At 39.8% G+C, this 25,000-nt stretch overlaps 1 protein-coding gene across 1 annotated transcript; it reads left to right on the top strand.

Annotated features, from left to right (window-relative positions):
• The first annotated feature begins 497 nt into the window (after nt 1-497).
• LOC141464194 (sodium-dependent neutral amino acid transporter B(0)AT1) lies at nt 498-24,654 on the top strand. The gene is made up of 12 exons (XM_074147013.1): nt 498-699; nt 9,284-9,424; nt 10,944-11,081; nt 12,340-12,521; nt 13,288-13,398; nt 14,135-14,247; nt 16,542-16,670; nt 18,942-19,098; nt 19,809-20,013; nt 20,592-20,751; nt 23,066-23,228; nt 24,445-24,654. The coding sequence occupies exons 1-12, from the start codon at nt 498-500 to the stop codon at nt 24,652-24,654; spliced, it is 1,911 nt and encodes a 636-aa protein (XP_074003114.1).
• Nucleotides 24,655-25,000: the final 346 nt, after the last annotated feature.

The raw sequence follows: 25,000 nt of genomic DNA, 5'->3' as shown, positions 1-25,000 counted from the left end.
ACGCTATGGGAAAATGAATGTGATGGTGATTCACAAGCAGTTTATCTTCATGATAAAATATGAAACCTCTATATTGAGTCTGAGGCCAGTGGAATCTTTATACTCTGTATTTGCTAAGGCTATATATGTATTTAAGTGAGTTTAACAGGGGAGTGGCAAGGGGTGTTTCATAATCTTATAGGTGATTACAGTTTATAGCCAAATTATCTCCTGAATTACACTAGCTGAAATCAATGTCTTCTGCTAGATGAACAGACTGTTCCATCAAACCTTGACAGATAAAGCATTAATAAGTGTCAGAGCTGACTTGGTCAATCGAATGATTTGCTGACGCTTCTTTTTACCACAAGCCTGCACTTTCAGGTTTAGTGCCAAAGGTTCACTATATATAGCTGAAGACAGCAAATAGATGTTCTCTTTTTGTGCAGATTTCTAACTAGCTGCCTGCTTCATTATCTCCTTTCTGGGGCAGCATTTTCAGAAAGGAAATTTAAAATATGGTGAAGCTACAGTTGCCCAATCCTGGCCTGGAGGACAGGATACCTTCCCATACAGAACTTGAGGTCCTTGAGAAAGAAGAGGCAGACTCCAGACCAAAATGGGATAACAAAGCTCAGTACATGCTGACGTGCGTAGGGTTTTGTGTGGGCTTAGGAAATGTGTGGCGGTTTCCGTATCTCTGTCAGAGCCACGGAGGAGGTATGTCTTTAATATATCTTAACTAACTTTGGCTATAAACTACTTTTAATCTCTGCTTTGTGAAACAAATAATGGAATATGTTTAGAACTAGTCAGTTCCTCTAAGCACAGTGATGTTCATCTCTGGAAGGCTGTCTAATGGAGAAGGTTATTTCACAGGTTATGAACACCCCCTGAAGTCATGGTAATGAGGGAAGAAAAGGAAGGGGCTGTTTTTATTTCAGGACACAGGATTGATCAAATCAATCTTGCACTGTCATGTGTACAGTACATTTTCTCAATCCAAAACTAATGTTACTTTACATACATGCATATATATACAATGTATATTTTAAAATATTAATGAACTACTTGGGAGTATGATTCTGATCAGGATCCCAAATGATCTTCTCATAATAGTGCTTTCATTGTTTTCAGACTGATTTGTGTAATGGCTGTAGGGTCAGTGTGTGTGTGTAATTTATGATAGGAGTAACAGCGTGAAAGTATTAACGTTAAGAATATGTTTTTAGCAGTTGGTGTTACTAAGTCATTTAAAATCTAAATGTATGCTATTTCCTATATAATTTACTGTGACTCTTTAGGGTTCAGGTTAGGACTGAAGGACCATAATAAAGTTCTGTTTCACTGTTTTGCTGTTCGTTTTTAAAGATGATCTTGAGCTTAAATATTACATGACAACATAATTTTCTCATTTTCTGACAGCCTTTTCTGCCCACTATCTACTTCACTCTGGGATATGTGTAAAAAGTGTTTGTTCCTTTGTGGTGTTTGATCTTGAAAGGAAACTTTTGGCTTAAGGAACAGTATTTCTAAGTAATTCTCATTAAATATACATAGTGAGATGTTTAAAAACTGTTCTTCCTAGTTAGAATAGGGACCAAGGAGGGCTCTTTGGGGAACTGCTGGTACAAACTCAGGGATGTTTAACAACAGATGATTCAGTTGCAAGAAGAGATGCTTTTAACATTGAGATTTTTCTGACATGGGCTGTTGTTTAGAGTTTGCAGTGCAAACTGAAGGCCATTTGCAGCACAGCCAACTCTTGTAACAAAAAAGTTACAAACCACATGAAAAAAATCATAACCCCCTTTCCAGATATGACAATTTTAATTTGAAAAAGTGGATGAATGTCTCCAAAATTCATGACACTCATTGGCTTCTCAAGTTCTTCCACTTAGTCTTAGAAAGTGGGCATGTCCTGTTTCCCAGATACTTTTCTGCTTTTCTGTCTGTCTTTCCTTTCCCTCATGTTCTAGCCATATGAAATGCAGCTGAAAAAATTAACATCCAACAAACATAAAGAACGTGGTATGGATCATGGTTTTCTGACTGATATCGGTGAAGACTTATGAATTGCCCGTGTGTGTCTGTCAGTACTGTGTTTTAATTTATCCTTTGACAGCAATTATTTTTCTTTCTCATCACCCTGTGGCCTGTCCTTGCTCAGGGAACACTAACAGCAGTTATCTGCAGCTTCTTGCTTCTCTGAGACTCTCTCACTCAAATTTTAGGCAGAAGTTGAAAGGCAGCACAAAGCAAAGAAATGACGTAGCTCACTCTGGGCTTAGAGCAACTGTACAGACATGTGTCCCTGTAGCCAGACTTGCTACTTTCTCTATGACTCTTCTGCATAACCCCAAATGCTGTGGCTCTCATCAGTACATAACAGTGAGCTGCAATCCCTTCCCGTGCCTTCCTAGAAAAGACTCTTTTAAGTTCATCACACATGGATGAGGGTGGAGAGCTGTTGTGCAATCCCTCCTCCCTCCCTGCTGTAGGGTGCACCTCAGCCTCTTCTGGGAGGTCTAAATCCAACTCCTGCTACCACTGCTATCATCTCATTACAGCACCTCTTCTCCAACTTCTCCCTTCAATCAGAAAAAAAAAAAAAAAAAGGCTCTTGCTGTTCTTTGGATGGATAGCTTTGAATTTGAACATGTGACTATCCGTATTGTGAAAACTGAACTTGAAGTTCTTATTTCTGAAGACATTTTGGTGTTGACACGTTTTCTGCCTCATGAGATTTTCTGGCTCCTGCATCTCTTAACTCCCATTCAGCTGTGTTCACAGCATAGCACACTCCCAATAGATGCAGCACTCTGCATCATCTTTAATTGCACAGACACTCTGAAGTCTGGCTTCAGCAATCTCCAGTTGGAAATAGGTATTTACTACACATTTTGGACAAGTTTTGCCTTAGTCTTTGCCACTCAGCATGGTGGCCAAGATGATTCATTCAGCTCTGCATTTGCGTAGCCCACTAAGGGACACAGATGTGCCTCTGTAACAGAGTGGGGGAAAACTGCAACTTTATGCACCTTCTTCCAAGTTAACTAATGCAAAGCACACACCACACTCATGAGTATGCTAAGGAAGATCCATTTTTCCCTAGTCTGACCTGTGCTTTTACCCTGGATGGTATATATATCTTCATACCTTGTGTCTTCAAGATATGTCTTCACTGAATTCTGGGTGCAGAGCAGCAGGAATCCTTTCTCTTTCACTGGAGGTGGGGATTATGCTGCTCCTCACTCTGTCCCTGGCATGATTATTTTATAGCATCCGAAAGCTCACTTTGGATACGATGGTGGGTTATGGCCCTAAATTAAGAGATTAGAAAAAAATACAGCTATATACCACACAGTAAATATCTGCAGAGGATGAGAAAAAGTCCTGTGGGATTACATAATTAGAGGTTGCCTCATAAGGCGCAAGCAGAATCAAGGTTGCATAAACTACCTTGTGAAAATAGTTTCTAATTTCTGGGGGTTGGCTTTGCTATCTTAACTTCTTTCTTTCTGAAATATGAGTTATATGGATCAATGTTTGGAGACGTTTAGCACAGGTGAGGTCTGGTAGCAAGGGTGTAGATAGTCAGTATTCCAGCAAGGACACTCCCAAACGAGGTTGGATGTCCACCTACTTTGTGAACCAGTGTTTGCACATTTTATATCCCTCATGAAGCATAAACAGACTGTAGTGAAGTATAAAATTTACCCTCATAGCACTTAGGCTTCAAGGAAGGTGGATTTTTTTCTCTGCAAATTGACTGTAGTGAACCTAGTTAGAAACACTGAGTTGTATAGGTAACTTATTTTCAGATGTTTGAACTTAAATCTAGAATTATTTGAGGGCTGCTTCTTCCTACACACTACAATATGATAGTGTTTTAACATTTTGATACCAAACTATACAGAAAGAAATTGGTGGTTACATAATTTACTTACCTTTGTTGTCATAGATAATGAGTTTACATTTTTTAAAAATGGAATATTTACCCCAGTAAAATTTAGTAGAGTAAAGCACATTTTATCCTTTTCACGTCTTAAAAGTTGTAAAATACATCATTACCGCAGGCAAACTAGATTTCAATATCCATGCAATGTAAAAGCTGCAGTCTTTGCCTCAGTGCTTTCACCAGCTTAATGAGATTGAAATTCCCTTTTATTTGATAACTCTCTCTGACATTACACATAGCTTTTGTTTAATCTTTGTTGAGCAACGTCTCATTTAATCAACTGTTAAACATTTTTGTTTCAGCCCTGATAAGTATTATAAAAAAGAGCATGTATATTTAATGTTTAAGCCATCTCTATAAAAAAAAAAGGTCTTTAAGTCTGCAGCTTGAATATGTCTGCAGTAAACTTAAACCTTGCCACTGCATGAGGGAGAACTATTTCATCTGTGTGCATGCCACACTGAATGAAGTGACAGTAATGACATCAGCAGTTCCTCACTGGTACCCTCACTACAGCCGAGGTCTAAGAATATGATAGTATAGGAAAACACCTCCGTCTGAAGTCTACCTGTCTTCCCTTTATGAGGAATTATACCAAAGCAATAATACCTTTTTCCAATTTCCCATCAGAAACTCTTTAAGATAAAGTAATAGTTATACAGGTGTTCAAATATTATGTGTTCTGAAATACAGTACTGAAACAGGAGGAGAATCTAATAAATCATCTGTAAGGTTTTCAGACTGGAAAGATTACTCATTGTTTATATATATCTATACAGCATTTATTTGCAGATCATCGGTTCATTAGTTAGGTTCATAAAATTGTGACAGCTTAAAAAGCATTGCTTTTTTTATGTCATATGTTTTATATGTTTTTATGTTCTATGATTTATATAGCAGCTTTGCAGAGTTGTCACTTTTTTTTTGCATTACAGCTTCTTTCACAAAGGTTGGGGAGAAATTGAGAGAAATGGAAAATACAGCAGAGTTGTATTTTGGAGCTTGCTGTCAGAATTGAACCCTGGACAGAGAAAAACCCAAGAAAGAGAAAAAAGTGGCATACATAATTGAGAACTGATATTTAATTTCTCTTGACAATTTACAAATTTTCCTGCAGCTAAATATAGGTGGTGTTACTTAATTGCCCCGTTCTAACACATCACACTCTGCATTTTTAAATCATCGAGCTACCGTGCTACACATGGCTAGCCCTTCAAGCTAGAGCTGTATTTGGTTTTGTAGGGAAATAAATTCTGCACTGCAGCTGTATACTCACACCATGTATTTTACATCTGTGATAATGAAAAGGGTGGATGGAGACCCAACTTCACCTGAAATTCATTTCCCAGTGACTCCAAGATAGCGAGGAAGCTGGGGAGCAGCAAGCACGCAGTTGGGCAGGACAACTTTTTCATGTTGGGTGGCTTCACAAAAGGCATCCTTTCCCCTTCTTGTGGCTGCAAGAGGAACTTCATGTAGTCCCTTTATCTGACTGCTCTGTCAAAGATGTGCCATGCTTGAAGACTTTTTTTTATAACATCTTAACAAAGGTCCCTCTGTAAGTATCTCAAGACCTCAGAAACCCTCTGAGGTTCATAGAGCACTCGTGGCGTGTCCACCGCAGAAGATGGTTCAATTCTGAGACTCTTGCAGCAAATTTGGTGCACTGTGCTGTCCACAGGGAGAGTTACAGTGGAGGGACAGTGCTGTTGTTGAATCTCGCTGTCTTGGAGGGTGAGGCATGATGTCTACCCAGACTGCTAGAGCTCTGTGAGTGGAGGTGCACTTTGCATTTAAGGGTTGCAAGAATGTCTCAATCATGGAAAAAATGAAGCTAAAATCAGAGTATCAGCCAGCCTGTTTTCTACTGAAAGTGAAAAGTTGAGACTACCGTTGAATGCTTTCTACAGGAAATGCTTCAAATGCTTCATAGGAAATGGCCTCATCTCTCCTTCCTTCTGCTAACAGAGATGGTAACTACCAAAAAAAAAAATTTTCTTCGATAGGTATGATAAGAAACAAGTGGTCATAGATTGAAAGGACTATAAAGGCTGTGTATTTCCTTACACAACAAGTTCTTTGACCAGGGGAGAATTTCTAATCAAGTCCTTAAATGATCTCACTGTGAGCTGACGAAAACACGTGCTGTGTCTCCATTAGGAGTAAAGATGGTTAAGCAGTGCACCTTAGCAGAACTAACTGCCAGTTCATTCTTAAGTTTCATGAGACAATCTAAACTAGCTGAATTTCAAAGGGTGACAAGGACTTACTCTGGGTGCAAGTGAGGAGTATTTGGATCAGGTAGCTGTGCAGACCCATCTTCTGGACTTAATTACTACCATTGCTTTACCGGAGAGACGTGAGATTGCGGTACAGCAGAGACCTATTCAGCATCCAAAGGGGAAGGTAAAAAAAATACGATTCATATGGAGCAGCCATATAAACTCTGTAGGGTGAGGTTTCAGACTCTTAGGAGGTGTCTTGGGCTTAAAACAGAGAGAATGTTCTGGAACTAAAAATTGCTGGTATAAGCAAACAATTATCTTGTCCTTATCTGATTTTACTCTCATGAGAGCTCCTTGACAGAGTGCAACAGGAGGGAAAGTGTGTGCCAGACTGACATGAGGTTGGAGAACATGACATATTTCTGGCTGCTTGCAGCTCCATGCATTGATAAGTAACTTTTTCTCTGTGAAAGGCCAGAGGCTTTGTGTATGGAGGTTGTCCCACTGACCCTCCCATGTAGGAAGGAAGCCATCGGGATGTAAGGGGACAGATCTCAACAGTGAGAAGGCACTCATTGCGTACACTACAAAAATCCCGTTTTCTATGAAAACAAGAATAAAACAGTTTGGAGAAGTTGTTCACAGAAATAGGGTGGGATATCAGTAGAGAAAAATTCTTTGGCACTGCATGTCTAATCAGATGTAGAGGGGCCCTTAAGTGCACGCCAATGCATGTTCCAGCCCAGATAAGCAAGTCCATACCGACAAAATGAGACAAACCTTTAGAAATGCCAGAAACTGTCTGAAAGGACAGAAGAGACCATTTCTTGTAGTGACCGAGTCTGACACAGTTTCAATGAATCCCAGAACCTCTGCCAGAGTTGGGTAAGACTTGTCCATCATCAACAGTAACTCCTGGGCGCAGGCAGCTGAAGAGCATATCACCATTTCTGGCTTAGTTGCCTTTTAGCAGCTAGTCAACAAGGCATGGAGAAGACTACCCTGTTACATCTGACATTAGCAGCTCCTGCTGCCAGTAATTTTGTGGGAAGACAGAGTGGAAGAACCTTGTTATGGAAGCGATCCTAGTCCCTCTAAAATAGAAATATGTCCTATATGTTTCAGATTTGTGACGTGAAAATACATATTTAGAAATACATGAGTCAGGAAGTGATTACTGTAGCACTGATATAATTTGTAATGATATCTCAGCTAGCACCACAGTGTTAAATTTGGATTTACATCTAGAGGAGTTCAGTTTCCTCAAATCTAGGGTGCACAAACATCCTTCATTCTTTTCTGACATTACAAAATAGCCACTTTCCTCCAAGGTGAAAGAGTACCAGCTTGAGGGTCCTAGATCTAACAGGTAGCTGCTCCCCACTAATGTAAGGCTTGTGTTCTTGCAAGGACTGCATGGTCTCTGGAAAAGAGAATGTAGCTGAGATGTGAGAAGTGGTGAAGAAAACAAATGGGATACTGTCCTCCTTGGTGATGATGCCCATATTATCCATTTCCCAAGGAGACAGATGGACACAGAAGAAAGAGAGGAAGAGTCAGCAGAGTTGGGAGTTTAGCAAAACTCTCTACAAATAATTCACAGTGAGCCCTTCAATTTTTCACTAAAAAAAAATATATCCAGAATCAGTTATCCTTCTGTTTTTCCTTTGAAACTTTGTCAGTCTCCTTTTTTACAGTGATAGTTTTTAATGCATGCAAGATGAGCTACCCTGATTTTGGAAAGTGTTAAATTTCTAGTAAGAAGTTTTTGCATTTCTTAATTATTATGTTTTCCAGAAGTCTGAGAAAATCATGTCTATACAGCTACCTTTCACAACTGGCTTCAACAAAACATGTATTTTCTGGTGCATCGGTGATTAGTCATTCCACCTGATGTGTCGCATGTGCATTTTCAAAGTGCTCAGCATTTGGGATATTTTATGACCATCTGATGTATTCAAAACTACTGATTTTGATTAGTAAATCTTAAACATGTCAATGAAAGACAGGTAAATAACTAGCGTTACTTGAATTCCAAAGAAGTGGAAAGTGAAAAATATAGTTGGCTGACTTCATTATAATAGTGGCCACTTGATACAACAATATTGTTTTTAGCAGGCTTTATTGAAGTACACAGAAAATGAAGACTTTGCAGTAATGATCGCTTCTAAAACTGTGATGTAGACAACATCAAGAAGATACAGCAGACAAGCATGCAGTTCAGCTCTTCCAAAAAACACTCAACTGCCTTGAATTCAAAACTATAGTTTCCATTCCTCAAATTCTCTCTCTCACTTGCTACCTGATTTTCATTGCATACCTGAGGAAAAAGTCAGCAAATACCCAAACATGAACCATTCACATACTGTTTTGCATTTTTTCATGCACTTAGGTTATTTACTGCCTATGATTAGGAACTTAAAGACTTTTTGTCATGACAGAGAACCATAATTCTAATACGTAGCAATATTCAAGCATTTGAGTCTGCACTTTGGTATTCCAGCGTGGTGTTATATGTTATCTCCCATGTTTGAGGTACACTTTATTCAGGGAAAAAATAATTTAAAAAACTTGTCCTATACTAACCAGCCTGTGAATTCTGGACCTTAGGTCTTCTCTATTCAAACACGAAAGCTGTTGAACACAGCTGCCAGGAAGCTATTGGCTATTTTATGTAGACATCCCCAGGCTCCTGCCTAATCTTCCAAGGCATCTTGCTTAGTTCATTTATCTACTTCATATAATCTGCATGATTCACAGTTATAAAACCATAATCTTTTTCAGAATAAAAAGGAAGTTATTCCAGGAAAATAGTTACCTTTCCTCCACTTGCAATCCAAAGGTAGCTTCTTCAAAGTTTAACCCTGGGAGCGTATAATCTGTGTTTATGTTTGTCACTTGGGAAGAATTAATAATTCCTACCTGAAACCACGTATGTAATGAAGTCCCCTGCCTGAGCAATCAGGCAAAAGCACTGTTCAGAAACTGGAGACGGGTTTCCACAAGTAAGGTTTTAACTCTCCTGTTGTTTCAAAAGTCCTCAGAACTGAAGTTTGTGCTTTATTGTAGTACTTCACTGATGGGAAATACCTTTTTTTTTTTTCCTTATCCATTTCAGGAGCCTTCATGATCCCTTTCCTGATTTTGCTAGTCCTGGAGGGCATCCCCCTGCTTCATCTGGAGTTTGCCATTGGTCAAAGGCTGAGGAAAGGCAGTGTGGGTGTCTGGAGCTCTATCCACCCTACCCTGAAAGGGGTTGGTAAGTCTGAAGAGGATACAAAAAGCCACCTGAGAAAGCACAAGTCTCTGAACTGGTAACCTTAAGAGCAAAGCTTCAGAATTTTATTCTGGTGTGTCATAAGAGATTCCAGGATCTATTCCTTCTCCCTTCTCACTAACTCTCCATTGATAGGTTACATTAATCATGATAAGGCACTACGACAATTTTGTGTCCATGTTCCCAGGGACTGTGGATCCAGTAAAAACCTTTCTCTACTTTGAGACCAATTTCAGGCTTCAGATACAATTCCTTTATTATGATATTGGCTGTTTTTTACCATTAGGATGAACATTTAAGTGTGCCAAAAATTAGTTCTGTAACTGTGAGGGTGACCACGTACTGGCACAGGTTGCCCAGGAGAGGTTGTCAGTGGTGCCCAGGGATAGGACAAGAGGAAATGGGCAAAAACTTGAATATAAGAAGTTCCACCTAAACTTGAGGAGGAACTTCTTTACTTTGAGGCTGGTAGAGCACTGGAATAGGCTGCCCAGGAGGGTCGTGGAGTCTCCTTCTCTGGAGACATCCAAAACCTGCCTGGACAAGTTCCTGTGCAACCTGCTCTAGGTGGACCTGCTTTGGCAGGGGGGTTGGACTAGATGATCTCCGGAGGCCCCTTCCAACCCCATGTGATTCTGTGATTCTGTGGAATCTCCATCCTTAGAGATATTCAAAATCTACCTGGACACGATCCTGGCCAACCAACTGTAGGTGGCCCTGCTTGAGCAAGGGTTAGACAGGATGACCTCCAGAGGTCCCTTCCCACCCCAGCTGTTCTGTGATTCTGTGATCACCACAGATTTGAAAGGGAAGAAATGCAGCCAGTTAGGACTGTTGTTGGGATCCACCACATCTGTAAATCAGTTACAAAAGATACTAGTTCACTGCATCTGGAATTTTTCAAGCTCCTTCAGAACCTAAGAGCCCACAGGAGCTAATGATCAGCATTTATTTTCTGCCAGAGAAGTCACTAGAGGTTGATTACCTGGAAGCAAGTGGAGAATGAGAGCTACCAGCTTGAATCCTGCACCTTTTCACAGACTTTGCCTCCTGGCAGCTATCCATCCCATACAACAAAGATTAACCAAACACATCTGCTGACGCCTGCAGTGACATTGTGGAAGGGGAAGGCAATCTAGGTCTCATTTAGGCAAAATCCCAAGTCAGTTGAGCTTTACATGTGCCCAGCACCCCAAACTCCCTAGATATCAGCAGGCAAGATTGTGTAGTGTCTGTCCACCAATAATGTTGCTCCTAAGTGGGTGTCAGCTTCAGTCCCAGACTAATTGTAGGGTCTACGCCTATGTAGGACTCACCTGTCCAACCTTCACATAAGGAATTCACAGTGATTAAACCCACATCCAAAGGGGAAAGGCTATAAACCATGGAATTCGGGTGGGGAGGAAAATAGGGAAAGGTTGAGGCTCATACCATATATTTTGGTATGTCCTGAAGACAAGAACATTTAAATACATATTGTGTTCTGATTTTTTTTTTTTAGGCATAGCGGCAATGTTTGTGTCCTTCCTGGTGGGTTTATATTATAATACTATTATTGCCTGGGTAATGTGGTATTTCTTCAACTCCTTCCAAGAGCCCCTGCCTTGGAGCAGCTGTCCTCTCAATGACAACAGAACAGGTATATTTTATGAAATATTGTATTTTCTTGTGCAGCACATTTTTCTTTTTCTAGCAATTAACCTAATTGAACCTCTCTGTAAAACAACAGCAAGGCATGGCAATCCTGTCAGGAACATTGTTCTATTTTAACACTTGCATTTTGTAAAAATTCGCATTATATAAAATGTGATCAATACTTTGACTTTTTATATGAAACTTCAGGGTTGATTTTGACAAAGGTGTTAACATAGAGAATATTCAACAAGTGCAAGTCTAGCATAAAGATTAACATTTTTCAGGTTTAGACAATGTGTTTCATCCATCTCTTCTCCAACAGCCCTTGGTTAGCATAATGAAAAGGAAAAAAAAAAAAAAAAAAGAGATGCGTAATCCATATGAACTACCTGTACCTCTCAATATGACAACAGTCCATGCACCTTGGACACTGCTTGGTAACAGCAGCTTTGTTTTCCATAGTCAGCCCTGCATGAAACTGTATGAAGCAGGCTTTTCTGGTGGGTCAATGAACAGCTCTTCAGAGAGCTTTGCTCCTCTCCTCCCAGAGTATTAAAAGCCTCATATAAGGGCAGACCAGCACAGAATACTGCAGAGGCCAGCACATTGCAGGGAGCTGGGAATCCAACCTGAGCTGAGAAGACCTTGAACGGTGCCCCACAAAACAGAAGGACAAAGAATTGCTGATCCAAAGGAGATGTGGGAGGGGAAGGGCCGCTCAGCTGCAGGAAGCCGTGGGCGGGTGCCCACATGGCCTCAGGAAAGAAAGAGCAGGATACATGTGGAAAGTCCGAAGTTTTTTGGTTGGGTTTTCTTTTAAGATGAGGTAGGAAGTGTGAAATCATTGAAAAAAAATCTGCCTAACTGCTTTTCTTCTACTAAAAAAATAATATTCCATGCAATATACACACATTTATGCTCAGAAATGCTCTCCATGCTTTCTGTGCCACAAGAGCCACATAACCTCACATTTTTGTAGGAAAAAAGAAAAATTATAAAGATAGAAAAGAACTTCAAAAATTTTATCTGCATGATTGAATTAATAGAAATAACAATAAAATCTATATTAAAATTCATGTTAAACAATTCTCTTTTAAATGTCTCATTTTTCGACAAAACTAGCCTCTAAGAACCTGAAATTGCCAATAATAAATTCATTGGCATTAGGTGATATAATTTAGAATGCTAGTGTTTGATATTTAATTTCCTTTTTTTCAAGTAAGCAAAAGACATACAGAATGACAACCATTTTGTGATTACAGATTACATAGAAGAGTGTTCCAAGAGCTCTCCTGTGGATTATTTCTGGTACAGAGAAACATTAAACATCTCCAGTTCCATTGACGATTCAGGCAGCATTCAGTGGTGGCTTCTGTTATGTTTAACATGCGCATGGGGTGTACTGTACGTGTGCACAATCAGAGGCATTGAAACAACAGGAAAGGTACTCTGGTTTGTTCCTTTATGAGGTTATATTCATTATGCTGTTGTGATTCCTTATTCATACAGACTTAATCATACTATAGAAACTGCCTGTTTCTTGGATAAAAGCATGTCTAAAACATGGTGTTTGTCATCGCTGCACTGGGGCTACTTTTTTAAGAAGGAAGCTGAATAAAATGGAATTTGATTTGATTTGATTGATGTGCAGATTTTTGTGAGCAATTTGGCTTCCTTGTCCTTATAGGTCCTAGTAAAGAAGTTTCAAGGTATTACCACCTTAACATAAATATTAACCTTTAATGCAGGATCAAGGGACTCTGTCTTTGCTATAGCAATTCTCTTCAAAACATACGTGTACAGGTTTATTTGGGTTTGTGCTATTCTTTATTATTATATCTCTAAAAGACTGACCAATGTTCTGCTGTCCAGCAAAGCCCTAAGAGCCCATCCTTGCATCGGCAGCATCAACCTGATCTCAGGGTGTAGGTTATTTTTTATGCTGCTTTTGAATGATTTGAGTTGAATTTCATCAATTCTTAATTGTCTTAAATAGAGCACTATAATTGTAAAAATGTATATTATCAGATGTATTGTACATACTGTTTCTCTTGAACATAGTTTTCTGTAGGTTAATTGTGACTTGCTTGAAACTTGCCATTATTGTTAGTTACAGTACCTTTTTTGTTCTTGTTTTCTTCCCTGCAGTACTATTTTTATTCCAGTGTTCTGTTTTATTTAACTGTTTTATTTACATGCTTCTTGTGCAGGCTGTGTATGTTACATCAACTCTTCCCTACCTTGTGCTTACCATTTTTCTAATCCGTGGCTTGACGCTGAAAGGATCAACTAATGGAATTGTGTATCTCTTCACCCCTAATGTAAGTCATTGCATGGTTCCTCCCTTAGTGAAACTCAATGTAATTAACAACCAGTTGAAAATTAATCTCCTCCATTGATGCTTTTAAAATCTTGATTCTGGGAGGTGAATCCTTTGCATCGGATGTAAAATATACATAAAAGCACACATTCTCTCTCTCTGTCTGTCTCCACCCCCCATCAAAGTCTGTTATAAAAAATGGAAGGATCATCACAGAGCAATACAATGGGGTTGCCGTAAGGGGGCTTGCTTTCTTTTCCTGTATTGTAGTTAAGGACGAGTCTAATTTTAAAGCATGAATCGTCCAGTTGGGAGTAAAACCCATCTAATCAGTATGGCTATATGGACAAAAGACCTAAGAAAGGTTTTAACTACACATCAGCTTTCAAACAAAATTAAAAGGGGTTTCATTTTCCACGAGAAGACCTCAGAATGGTCATTATTAATGCTAAAGAATAAACACCTTTCCTGGAAACAGGCATGGCAGCTATCAGCTATGGAAAGTAATTTGTTTATCAATTTCCAAAATACTTGTAGAAAACCTACAGATAGGTTTTCTTTTGGAAAAAAAAAAAAAAGTAAATTTGACAGAAGTATTGACATATTTGTTAATATTCTTCAAAAATGGTAAGTTCTGTATGGTTAATGTTCTTGTTTTAATTAGTGTTTTAAATCCCTCATATTCAGTCTAAAGAGCAATGTTGCATATGCTTAAAGCTGTATGTCTGATGCCTCAGGTTACCGAGCTGGCTAACCCAGTGACGTGGCTGGATGCAGGTGCCCAGGTGTTCTATTCTTTCTCCTTGGCCTTTGGAGGCCTCATTTCATTCTCCAGTTACAACTCTGTTCAGTAAGTATCCAGGCAAAAGCCAAATTTTATATGAATATTTCATTCTTTCAAATGAAACATGTCCACTTCTGCCCTGCCGTTACGCAGTAATTTGGACCGGGACACCATCCCCTCAGCCATGTAAGGCACATCTCTGACTGATCCTAGCTCTCCTGAGCCAAGATTTCAGGTCCCAGTGCTGACTAATTTCCTGCAGAAAGATGTGGTGGCACAGGCTAGAGAGAAGGGGACTGGCTGGCCACCACCAGCTGATGATCAGGAGCTTCCTTTGCGGGAGTGCTCAGAGCATGGTGTTTGCCCTTTGTCTCCATACTATCGGAGCTGGGTGATGGTACACACATTTCAAAGCAGTTTAAATATCTAGCTTAGAGATTAGAAGATAAATCTAGGATTTCTGAAATTCAAATTCAGTTCCTTCTTTTATATATGCAATGGGGCCAGGGAATAGATGGAGTACAAACTCCCATCCTCCAGGGAATGACCCAGTCAGCAAATTAAGACATGGTGCTATATTCTGCACTCACCCTCCCAAAATATTGGGGAAACCATCAGTGCTTCTTGGTGCCTTCTGTCCCTTCAGCACTGTCCTCTTGAAAGACAAACTGTGCAACACTCTCTCAACCTAATATTTTTGGTAAATGTCTCCAAATTACGTTTCGGTTATCTGGTTTGGTCATGCATTCAGAAGTCTGTGTTTCAGTTTCGGCTGAGGTTTGACCACACCACACTGGCATTTCAGTCACTGATGTAAATCCCTGCCCCCAGTCTTGACTTCAGATGTTTTTCAAAAGTATCTCTGGAACTTTTTGGTGCCTGCGAGTCTCAGTGCAAGGTGACAAGCCTTGCTTCAGGTCCAAGTCAATGTTCCCACAACCGTGAGGAGCAGGGCTGAGAATGTCCTACGTCTTTTCAAAAGACCCAAAGAAAATGAATAGTGTCCTCCTGCATTTCCAGCACACAGGGCTGTGGCACCAGGCCACTTCCTTCGGTTCTCAGTCATTCACAACTTAAGGAGGAAACTGCAGAAATTAATGAAATTCCCATGGAGATATGAGAAGAAAAGATGCAAATACCATAGTGTTACACCGTGGTGTTGGGCCACATGCAGTTCAGCGCCAGCTGCACTAGGTGTGAGTGACTCTGCTCTGAGATGGTTTGGAAGTATAAACATCTCAGAAAATACTGTGAGGTTTCAATGCCATCAGGGATTCACTCATTCATAACCAGGAGGAGCTTCAGCATCTTACTTTCTCTGATGGGAAGAAATATTTTTATCAAGCCTGTCATTGAGAATCTCATGTTACAGTGAAAAAACTGACATGAGAGTACAGCAAGGAATTTCAATTCTATGCCTTTCGCCCACTAGAGACCTATTTGCAATGCTATAAATGAGGAAAGATCATAGTGTCACAGATCTTGGCTGGACAGGCTTGTTTTTCCTTTCTTCTTGAAGGTGATCAGAAAATTAAATATGACAACATCAAGTTAATCTCAATAGTCTTCTCTTGCCTAAGAGGAACACAATATCAAGAGCTTTACAGCCTTCTCATAAAACCATTAACTAATTTAATATTGATTCTTTATCTTCTCTCACAGATAAAAATCTCTTTCTGGCTCTGAGATTTTTTCATCTTAGCACAGATACACCGGCAAAGTGCCCACAGCGGAGACGTCTCTACAAAGCAGTTTAACTTTCACAATGTAATGGCTTGTCTGTCCAACCTTATCAACATAATGTTCCATTGTATTTCCAAAACTTGAGGACATTTTGAACTGTCTTCTGTCCAACAATCAAGCAAAACTGTTTCCAAGTGCTCTTGGCTACTGCACTTCACCACACCAAATTGCTATGGAAACTTTTGGTGACTTTTCCTTTCTGATTGTTCGAATCCAAACCCAAATCTTTCACCTTGCAGCAGAAACCCCGACAGCTAAGATACAGCTTACGCCAATGTGTGTCTGCACACGTGCATGTCAGGCATGAAGAGGAGGAGATGTACTTTTTTGCCCTTCGTATTTTACTTTCCATGAGCCAGACACAGAAAGCCAGATGGTTATTCCTTATGAATAGGACTATTTGAGGGGGAAAAAAAAAAGCAGCATACTATTAAACTGCTTAAGGCACCAAGTTTTAATTAATGTTTTTAACAGCTGTATTTATATAGTCTTAGAGAACACACTGATGTACCTATGCACCTGTAGACTACTTTTTTGTTAGTCTTGGTAGCCAGCTTTTAGTATTTATTTTGGGAACGTGTTTGAAATCCATTCTTTTTTTCCTCTTTGAATTGCAGCAATAACTGTGAGAAAGATGCCCTGATCATCTCAGTGATCAACGGTTTCACATCCATCTACGCAGCAACTGTCATATACTCCATCATTGGGTTCAGAGCCACAGAAAGATATGATGACTGTTTTGACAAGTAAGTCATTGAGAAAAAAACCCTAGAATATAGTGGTAATTGTTTGGCTGAGGCAGCTCTGTTAGCCTGATGATAATGGATTTATTATTTCTGAACAATTACTTCTCCTGACGGTCATGATATCAGACCACTTACTACTACAAAAAAATTTAAACCATGTGGTATCAACCCCACAGGGAGTGATAATTATTTGAGCCACCTTATTTCCTAGATAAATGTTGTGTAAGCAACCATATTTTACATTATTCTCTGATATTTCCAAAAAGTAATAAGGGAGGAAGAGGATATTCCATATTCTAATGTGTTTTTTTGAAACAGTTCTTTCAAATATAACTGCAATTTACATAACAATTTCTATTTACATAAAGGTAGATTCAGTTTGTGATGCATTATTTCTCTAAAACATGCTAGAATGTCTATAATTTGAGAGGTAAATATGAAAAATTAATCATTTGCAACAATGGATATGAAACATGTCCTGAAGGAATGTATTTACTTAATTGGATAAGGCAAGTTTCAATGAAACTGGTTCTATGGAAATTGGATTTTACATTACATACTTCAAAACTAACCAACCAAACAAAAAAGGATACTAGGTTGCTGCTGCTATTTCTACTATGGCTGATCAAATCCTGAAAGGCCTCCTGACATGGTGTCGTGGTTTTGGCTGAATTTACCGGCAGATGGCCCTTCCCCCCCCTAAAAGAGGAGAGAGGAGGAGAAAGAGATAAGGAGATTCAGAAGTTTAGAATGAACTAAACTACTTTAATGAAGAATTAATATTAAAATAAAAATAAAGAAGAAAAATAATGAAATAGATACAATATATACAAAACCGTATCAAGCTCCCAGGATGACAGTCACATCACCGGCAGGCACTGGGGAAGTCCCAGACTGGACTCAGTGACGAATGGGAACTGGATTCCAGCTCTGGAGTCAGGAACACACGGATCGGGATCAAAGGCAGATGAACAGACAGAGTCCTCTCTGGACGTCGGCCATCGCAGGAAAGGGCTGACCCTTTGATCCCTCAGCCTTTATACTGAGCATGGGGCAGATGGGATGGAATACCCCAGTTGGTCAGGTTTGGGTCACCTGTCCTGTCCACTCCTCCCCACCGATGTGACCCCTCTACGTTTTTTCCGTTTCCGACCCTCTAAGGGGGCAAATAATGAAATTGGCTGACCTTGGTTGTTATAGCAATAAGTATAAGCAAGGGCCTCCCTGCATACCATTCCTTGGCATGGAGCACAAACATTGGTCTTATCATTCTGAGAATGAGCAGTTTTCTCCACAATATGCCGTTAATTTCAGAGAGTTAGAGGAGGCCTAGCTAGGATGTAAAGTTACAGAACAGAAAATTGGTTCGGTTTCACTTCAAACCGGGACACATGGTGGCCAAACTATGCAGCTCTGCCATGGATGTCACATGCAATGAGACACTGAAAGCACTGCCCATTTTAAGAAATCTCCCCATGATCAGGCAGTTCTGACAGTCCTGCAGAGTCCTGGCCACAGCTGCATCACAGTGTAGTCTCCTCAGGTACTACTAGTGATTCTGTGTACTACACTGGGAAATTACCCAAATTAATTAATGAAATTCTACCCATTTTAATTCGTTAGGTGAAGCTCTACTGACCACTGAAAAACTGTCTGGAAACTCTAAAAAAAAAAGAAAAAAAGCAGAATTCATAATAATCGATGGCTGCTGAGCTGACATATGGCATGAATGTAATATACCCTGGTCCCCACGTCAGCTCTGTATTTAGGTTGCCTCCTGGAGAGCTTAAATGTTTAGGTCTCATCAGAGGTGCCTAATTTTACCCGAGCAATTCCTACTCCCTTCTAACTGGGGCTGCCAGACCCTGTGGGTTCCAGTCAAGTTCCTCCACATCAGATGTAAAAGTGCATGATACGTAACTGCAGGCACCTTACACTTTCCCAGAAGCTGCCCAGTCTGGGAACTGGTGCCCAGTCTGCAGTGCAAAGACAGGCACCTAACTTCTGCACAGGTCCCTAGAGTGCCCATCCATTTAGGTGTCATCCTCGCAGTATCAGACTCAGTTTGGAAGAAGAAAGAAAGAAATGCACATGCGCAAAACTGCTGGACTTAACCAATTTCAAAATCTGATCTTGAGCAACAGAAGCATTGCTTCCTTCGTATCTTTGTAAGAGACTCTGCTCTTAACAACTTGCTTGATGGTGAAAATGAATCCCGAGAATGCTTACAAATAAATAATTTCGAATTACTTGTATTTAATTTTTTTTCAGAAATATTCTTACTCTGATGAATGCATTTGATTTGCCAGAAGGTAATGTAACCCAAGAAAACTTTGAACAAATGCAGCAGCTATGTAACATGACTGATCCGCTAACTTTTGCAAGCCTGAAGTTTGAATCCTGTGACCTGGAACGTTTCCTGAATGATGTAAGTTTAACACCCTGACTCATATCGATACCATAAATATGGCAGGAATGCAGAGCAATTTTTTAATTGCCTAATACTTTTTCTTCCAAGGTTGTTGGTTTTTTATATATTTGCACTGATTGATTGCAATTTGTTTGGAATGCTCTTGGACTGAAGACTTTTGTTTATCCCATCTTGCTTTTGAAGACATAAACCGCTTAATTCCTCTGAAAAGTATTGGCAATCTGTCAGACTAGTAACTAAAACCATAAGTGTTCTAGGCTGACCCCATGTAGCTGGCAAAATCGCAGCAGGTATTTCTCTGCAAATAGCTGGTTGCAGCTGTGGTGGGACAAGACGACTCGGGAAGAGACCAGGGAGAGGAACCGGCTGGAGCAAGCCCTGTCCCGATCAGTATGAGTGTGTCACAACACTGAAGGACCTTGACACTGGGGTGAAAAAAGTTACAGGAAGAATTAAATGGGTGCACCTCTTTTTTTCTTTTGGTTGAAAAGGTGGTGAATTACAGATGAAAATAGGTGTCCATGAGATAGAATTTGTATTGTAATTACAGTAAATATATTGCTGCATTAGGAGGTCTTTGTGGAAACAAAAAGCGTAAGTATTGTGGTACAGTGTAGCATACACCACATCTAGTGAATACCGCTGTAAATTTAAGTGCTGCATGATGTTAATGAGCCTAGTTTTGGAGCTTCTGAAATCTTCCACAGGGAGTTGAAGGAACTGGCCTAGCCTTTATTGTCTTCACTGAAGCTATCACCAAAATGCCTGTCTCACCTTTGTGGTCCATTCTCTTCTTCATCATGCTCTTCTGCTTGGGTTTGTCATCTATGTTTGGAAATATGGAAGGTGTGCTTGTACCTTTGCAAGATCTTAAGATTATACCCCACAATGTGCCTAAGGAACTTGTTACTGGTAAGTGCTTTTTTTAGAGACAAGTGACCTCCCCTCTCCCCAGAGAACAGCTTGCACACTGAAAAATCAACCCACCACCCATCTACTTCCTGATCTGGCATGGTCCTAAGAGTCCTAGATAACCTGCTGAAGGTTTTCTCCTGTCCCCCAGTGGGGCAGCTCCTGTGAGGTTTCTTCTGAGCCTGCAGACACCTGCTGCCCCCATGGCTTGCCTGCTCGTGATGATTATCATCTCCTCCATTGGGAAGCTGGAGGGCCCAAGTCCTTCACCCAGACAGGATTTCTCTCAGTGCAACTAGGCCAACTAGGAGGAAGAGGACCTGTTTTCTCTCCTCAGCCTTCTCCTGTTTTGTTCGCAGCGTCTCCCACCTGCACAATGATAGGAGAGTTTTGCAATTTTGCCTGCATAGAAGCCTTCTCTGAGAACCATTCAAAAAGAGAGTGGTTACGCTCAGGCTGCACCTGAAATAAAAGTTACCTATAAAGCTTTCTAGCTACTGGGAAAATACCTCACTTTTTTTTTTTTTTTCCTTTTGTTTTCTTTGCCTAAATGTGCTGTTTTTTTGTTTTTTTCACAGGTCTCATTTGTGCCGGGTCTTACTTGCTAGCCTTCATTTTTGTGCTGAACTCTGGTAACTACTGGCTGGCTCTCTTTGACAGTTTTGCTGGCTCTATTCCCTTGCTAATAATCGCATTTTGCGAGATGTTTGCAGTCGTCTACATTTATGGAATAGACAGGTATGAAATAGTAATGTTTAAACATTAGTCTAGCAATAAACATTACCAGAAACTAGTGCATAACTCGATTAGCTGTATAGCTGCAATCTTGCTGCACCTCAGTGCATAGAGTTTCTGTTATAGAAATCACTGAAGTGATGTGACTGTAGTTTCAGGTTGCTTATATGATTTAGGTTTCTGAAATAGTTCTTGACAAAAAGAAAAAATGCTTTATTAAGAGTGCAGTAGGGATTTTTCTTTGTACATGAAAGCTTTCCGCTTTATTAATACATTGTAATAGATAATGCTCTATAACAGTCAGCTAAAACAAACACATCCGTAAGATATTGCAAGAAAGTATTAAGCATTAGCAAGTGCTCTAAAGTATAATAATATGAATGCAAATAATTTATTTTTAAAGTAGGCATCAGAATGTACATATTTGCAACAGTTATGTAAGTGCCACTATAGCTCATCACGTGGTGACATTTACAATAAGTCTTTCTCAGGATAATTGCATTAAATATTTAATTAGCAGAAGCACATTAGTACAAGCGCACTGACACTACGCTGAAAGTTTAAAACAGGTACATCCCAGGAGCATTTAAAGTGAATGCTAAATGATACTGTCCAAAGCAGGGATCTCCAGGCAGGCTGCAGATATTGTTTTACAGCAGGATGCAAATCCAAGGCTACTGAGATACGACCTTAGCTGGCAGGTTCGGGACTTTATCAGTTGTAGCAGTGAGTAATTATCCTATCAACTTTCTAGAGATGTAATAAATCAAATTTCACCATCCTTCTGTTCACAATTAGTAAGTAAGAAATAAGAAAAAAGCATGGGGACTTCAATCACCCATAGGTTTTGTTCAAACTTGTGCCAGACCCTCCAGCTGTGCTGCTTGTGGCCCACCTTCCCTACTTTACATTACCTAAGTTTTATATTACCTGAGGAGGCATAAATAGATTTAGGTAAATCAGATGAGCAGAGTGAGTACCCTAGAGAATGAAGGCTTATTTTAATTTATTAAGGACAGAAAAATCTGTGGTTTTTCTTCCTTTTAAAATCTCAGAACGTTTTACAAAGTCAAATTAAAACTATTTCCAAACATGGGCTGAAGTCACAGAGGGGTGGAGGTTGACTCAGAAAAGTGCTTCACATCAAACTTTCATGTTCCTGCCAGTGCACATCTGGCTGTAGCCCTCTTTGAGTACAGAGCTTTTCAGGGCTGCCCAAAGGTGGCATTATCCAGATGATAACGATGACGGGTTATCTGCTCCGGATGAGTTTCTGGGACCTTCTTCTGAGAAAGGGTCATTGGTAAAAAGATGGCTCTCCTGCTTGAAGGAGAACTTGTGTGTCATCCATGACACTCACGTGAACTCCACCTGGATGCACTCTGCAGTCAGGACACAGCACTCTGTAACATTTGCAGAATGATACCTAGATCTTAGAAGTTAGGGATGAAAAGATAAAATAAATTTATGTAGTAATTGAGATTCAACTGAATTCTGTGTGTTGTTCATAGCTGTAGGACCAACTGAATACTCCCCTCAGACTTATCCTCATAGGGTATGCAGGAAATCCAGACAAGAGGACTAAAAATGGAAGCCCCAAATTTCCAAAATAACTGAGAAGTGTGTGCACGTGGTGCTGCATCACATGTAGAGGTCATAAATTGGTTGAGGACTGATGCAGACAGAATCACTCTCAATGCAGGGATTTTTTTCTTCTTGTGGAGATATTGTTGCCTCGTTGTCCATTGCATGCTCCATGAATAACCCAAATAACACATTTTTAGGTTTTCTTAATAATGCGCAAAGTTAAATATTTTTTCAGTATTCAACCTGAGAAAACTAGTAGACATCCAAATTAAGCAAACATTATGCATAGAATCTAATTTTAAAAATTACTCCAATTTGCTTTTGCTTGTTTTTAATATTGTGTCATTCCTTTTAATTCACGCAGCTCTGAGATGCTTACAAAAACCCCTGAAACAATACTGCAATATGTTATAGGGAAAGCCCATATGCATTGTCTTTTGTGGTGAAACTATTTCACATATGCTCCACATATTTCTTGGACAAACCACATTTCCAAAAATAATTTCCCTGACTTGCATTTGAGAACTGTGAGTTAAAAAATTCTAACTTGGTTACAGTGATATCTACCTGAATTTGAACTACTTAGGCCTGACTCCTGGTGTTGTTGTCAATCCTTGTTTCACACTGACATTAGCAAAGGGAAGCACAGCTAGGTGTAGTTTGAACTTTCCTGTTTATGGACATCTTGACCAGTTTTTTAGTGTCCCAAACTTACTGGTTTTCTTTCTAGGTTTAACAAGGATATTGAGTTCATGATTGGACACAAGCCCAATATTTTCTGGCAGGCTACCTGGAGAGTTATCAGTCCTCTCATTATGTTAGTGATCTTCTTCTTTTATTTTGTGGTGAAAGTCAACGAAGAACTGCTCTACAGCGTTTGGGACCCTAGCTACGTAAGTACATAAACCGAAAATACTTATTTAGAATTATTTTATGTTTTCTTCTTTAATGTAAGAGTCATAGTTATATTCATCTCCCATCTGAAACAGTTTTCTGATAAAAAGCTTATGACAACACGTAAAATAATAAAAAGTAACACTTAAAAAAATAACTCCTAAATTCAGCTGTGATGCCTGCAACTGGTATATAGTGACACCTGAATAGCTTTTCCAAAGTGGACAAAACTAAAACATTAGTCCAGTCGTCGGGCAAGGGTGAAACAAATGGCAGTTCCCCAGTAGAGATTATAGAAGAGCTGGAAATGTCACAACCTTTCTATGTTGACAAAGGACCAAATCTGTTAAAACATTTTGATGTCGCACTTATCTCTGTATGCATTTAAAACCAAAGCACTGTAGTCATGCTTGTTACTTGTCACTGACAGAAGAAATTAATATTAACTAACATTAATATCCAGATTTCTTCTTTCCTCTTCCAAACACATTGGTATGATTTAAATTATAATTGCAACAATGTTACCTACTTTTCCTTCCCTCGCAGAATAAAAAGCTGTATGTGGTACAGAGAAGGCATATTAGAAAAAAATGTGGGTGCCATAATTTTCTCCATCATCCCAGCTCTTCCCTGCCTGTCTAGCTCTGCTTTTTGTTCTCTGGCCTTATACCAGTTGCCATCCTTAAAGCAGAAACAGTCATGCAGCACACGTAATTTGTAAAGACGAATTTTTATTTTCATAAGACAGGAAGGGAGAGAAAGTAAGATGGAGAAATGGGACTGCTTTCTTCTCTCCTCCTTGGCAACCTCGCTTCCTTCTTAATAATGTTTCATCCCTCCCGCACCCTTTGATTTCAGCCTTCCCACCCAGTGGTTGTTTGGCAACCGAGACCTGGTGGTGTGTGACCCCCCCCAGCCCCGCACTCCTTTGTGCCTGGGAAGCGTGCCAGGAGCAGTCCCACCAGTCTCCTTTCCTGGCACTAACTTCTTTCATGCCATCTTCTCTCCATTGCTTTTAAGTAAAAAAAATGCCCAAAATAGCTGAGACTGAAAACCCATTAGCTGGAAACTGCTGTGGAACTGGCACATTATTGTGCCATCGTGACTAGCTACTGATCTGATTACAATTTTGATCTGTTGAATTATTGAACGTGTGCATATTCCCAGGTATTTGCTCCTCATGACTTTCTACAACTTGGTTGTTTGCTCTTTCAGGAGGATTTCCCCAAAACACAGAAGGTTGAATATCCCAACTGGGTGTATGCTATTATTGTAATCCTCGCTGGAGTGCCTAGTTTGGCCATCCCCGTCTTTGCCATCTACAAAGCCATCAGAAATTGCTGTCAGAAAAAAAATGATCATACGGGCCTTATGACCTCCATATCTGAGACTTCTGTTAATGGAAACTTAAAGAATTCCGCGTAAAGCCATTTAAAAATATGGGAGAATGTTTTGTCAGCGAGAAAAGTAAAAATACTTTATTTAAAGAATCCAGAGTTAATTATATTTTCATAAAAGGATAACTGTGTGTTGTTTCCAGGTAAACATTTGTTTACTTAACAATGCAATGCGCTGTGAAGAGTTAATGGCTTGGATCCTGGAAGAAAACAGCCACATTTGCAAGTGATTGGAGCACCAGGCCAAATCATTTGTCCTGCTTCTGGTTTTGAAGCCTGTTTGAAACTGGCTTGCATTTCTCTGTTTGGGGATGCACCGCATTTGACACGCCATAAGACTCTTCCATGTCCAATCATTCTGGTTTGGTGGCCAA

The sequence above is a fragment of the Numenius arquata genome, chromosome 4 (assembly GCF_964106895.1).
Source record: "Numenius arquata chromosome 4, bNumArq3.hap1.1, whole genome shotgun sequence".
NCBI lineage: Eukaryota > Metazoa > Chordata > Aves > Charadriiformes > Scolopacidae > Numenius > Numenius arquata.
Note: the sequence above shows the minus strand (reverse complement) of the source record. Positions and strands in the feature narration are given on the sequence as shown.

Coding starts and splice junctions, on each gene's coding strand:
- LOC141464194 (XM_074147013.1), top strand. CDS start 498: ATGGTGAAGCTACAGTTGCCCAATCCTGGCCTGGAGGACAGGATACCT. Junction 11,082..12,339: donor TCTCAATGACAACAGAACAG/GTATATTTTATG, acceptor TTGTGATTACAG/ATTACATAGAAGAGTGTTCC. Junction 16,671..18,941: donor TATGATGACTGTTTTGACAA/GTAAGTCATTGA, acceptor ATTTTTTTTCAG/AAATATTCTTACTCTGATGA.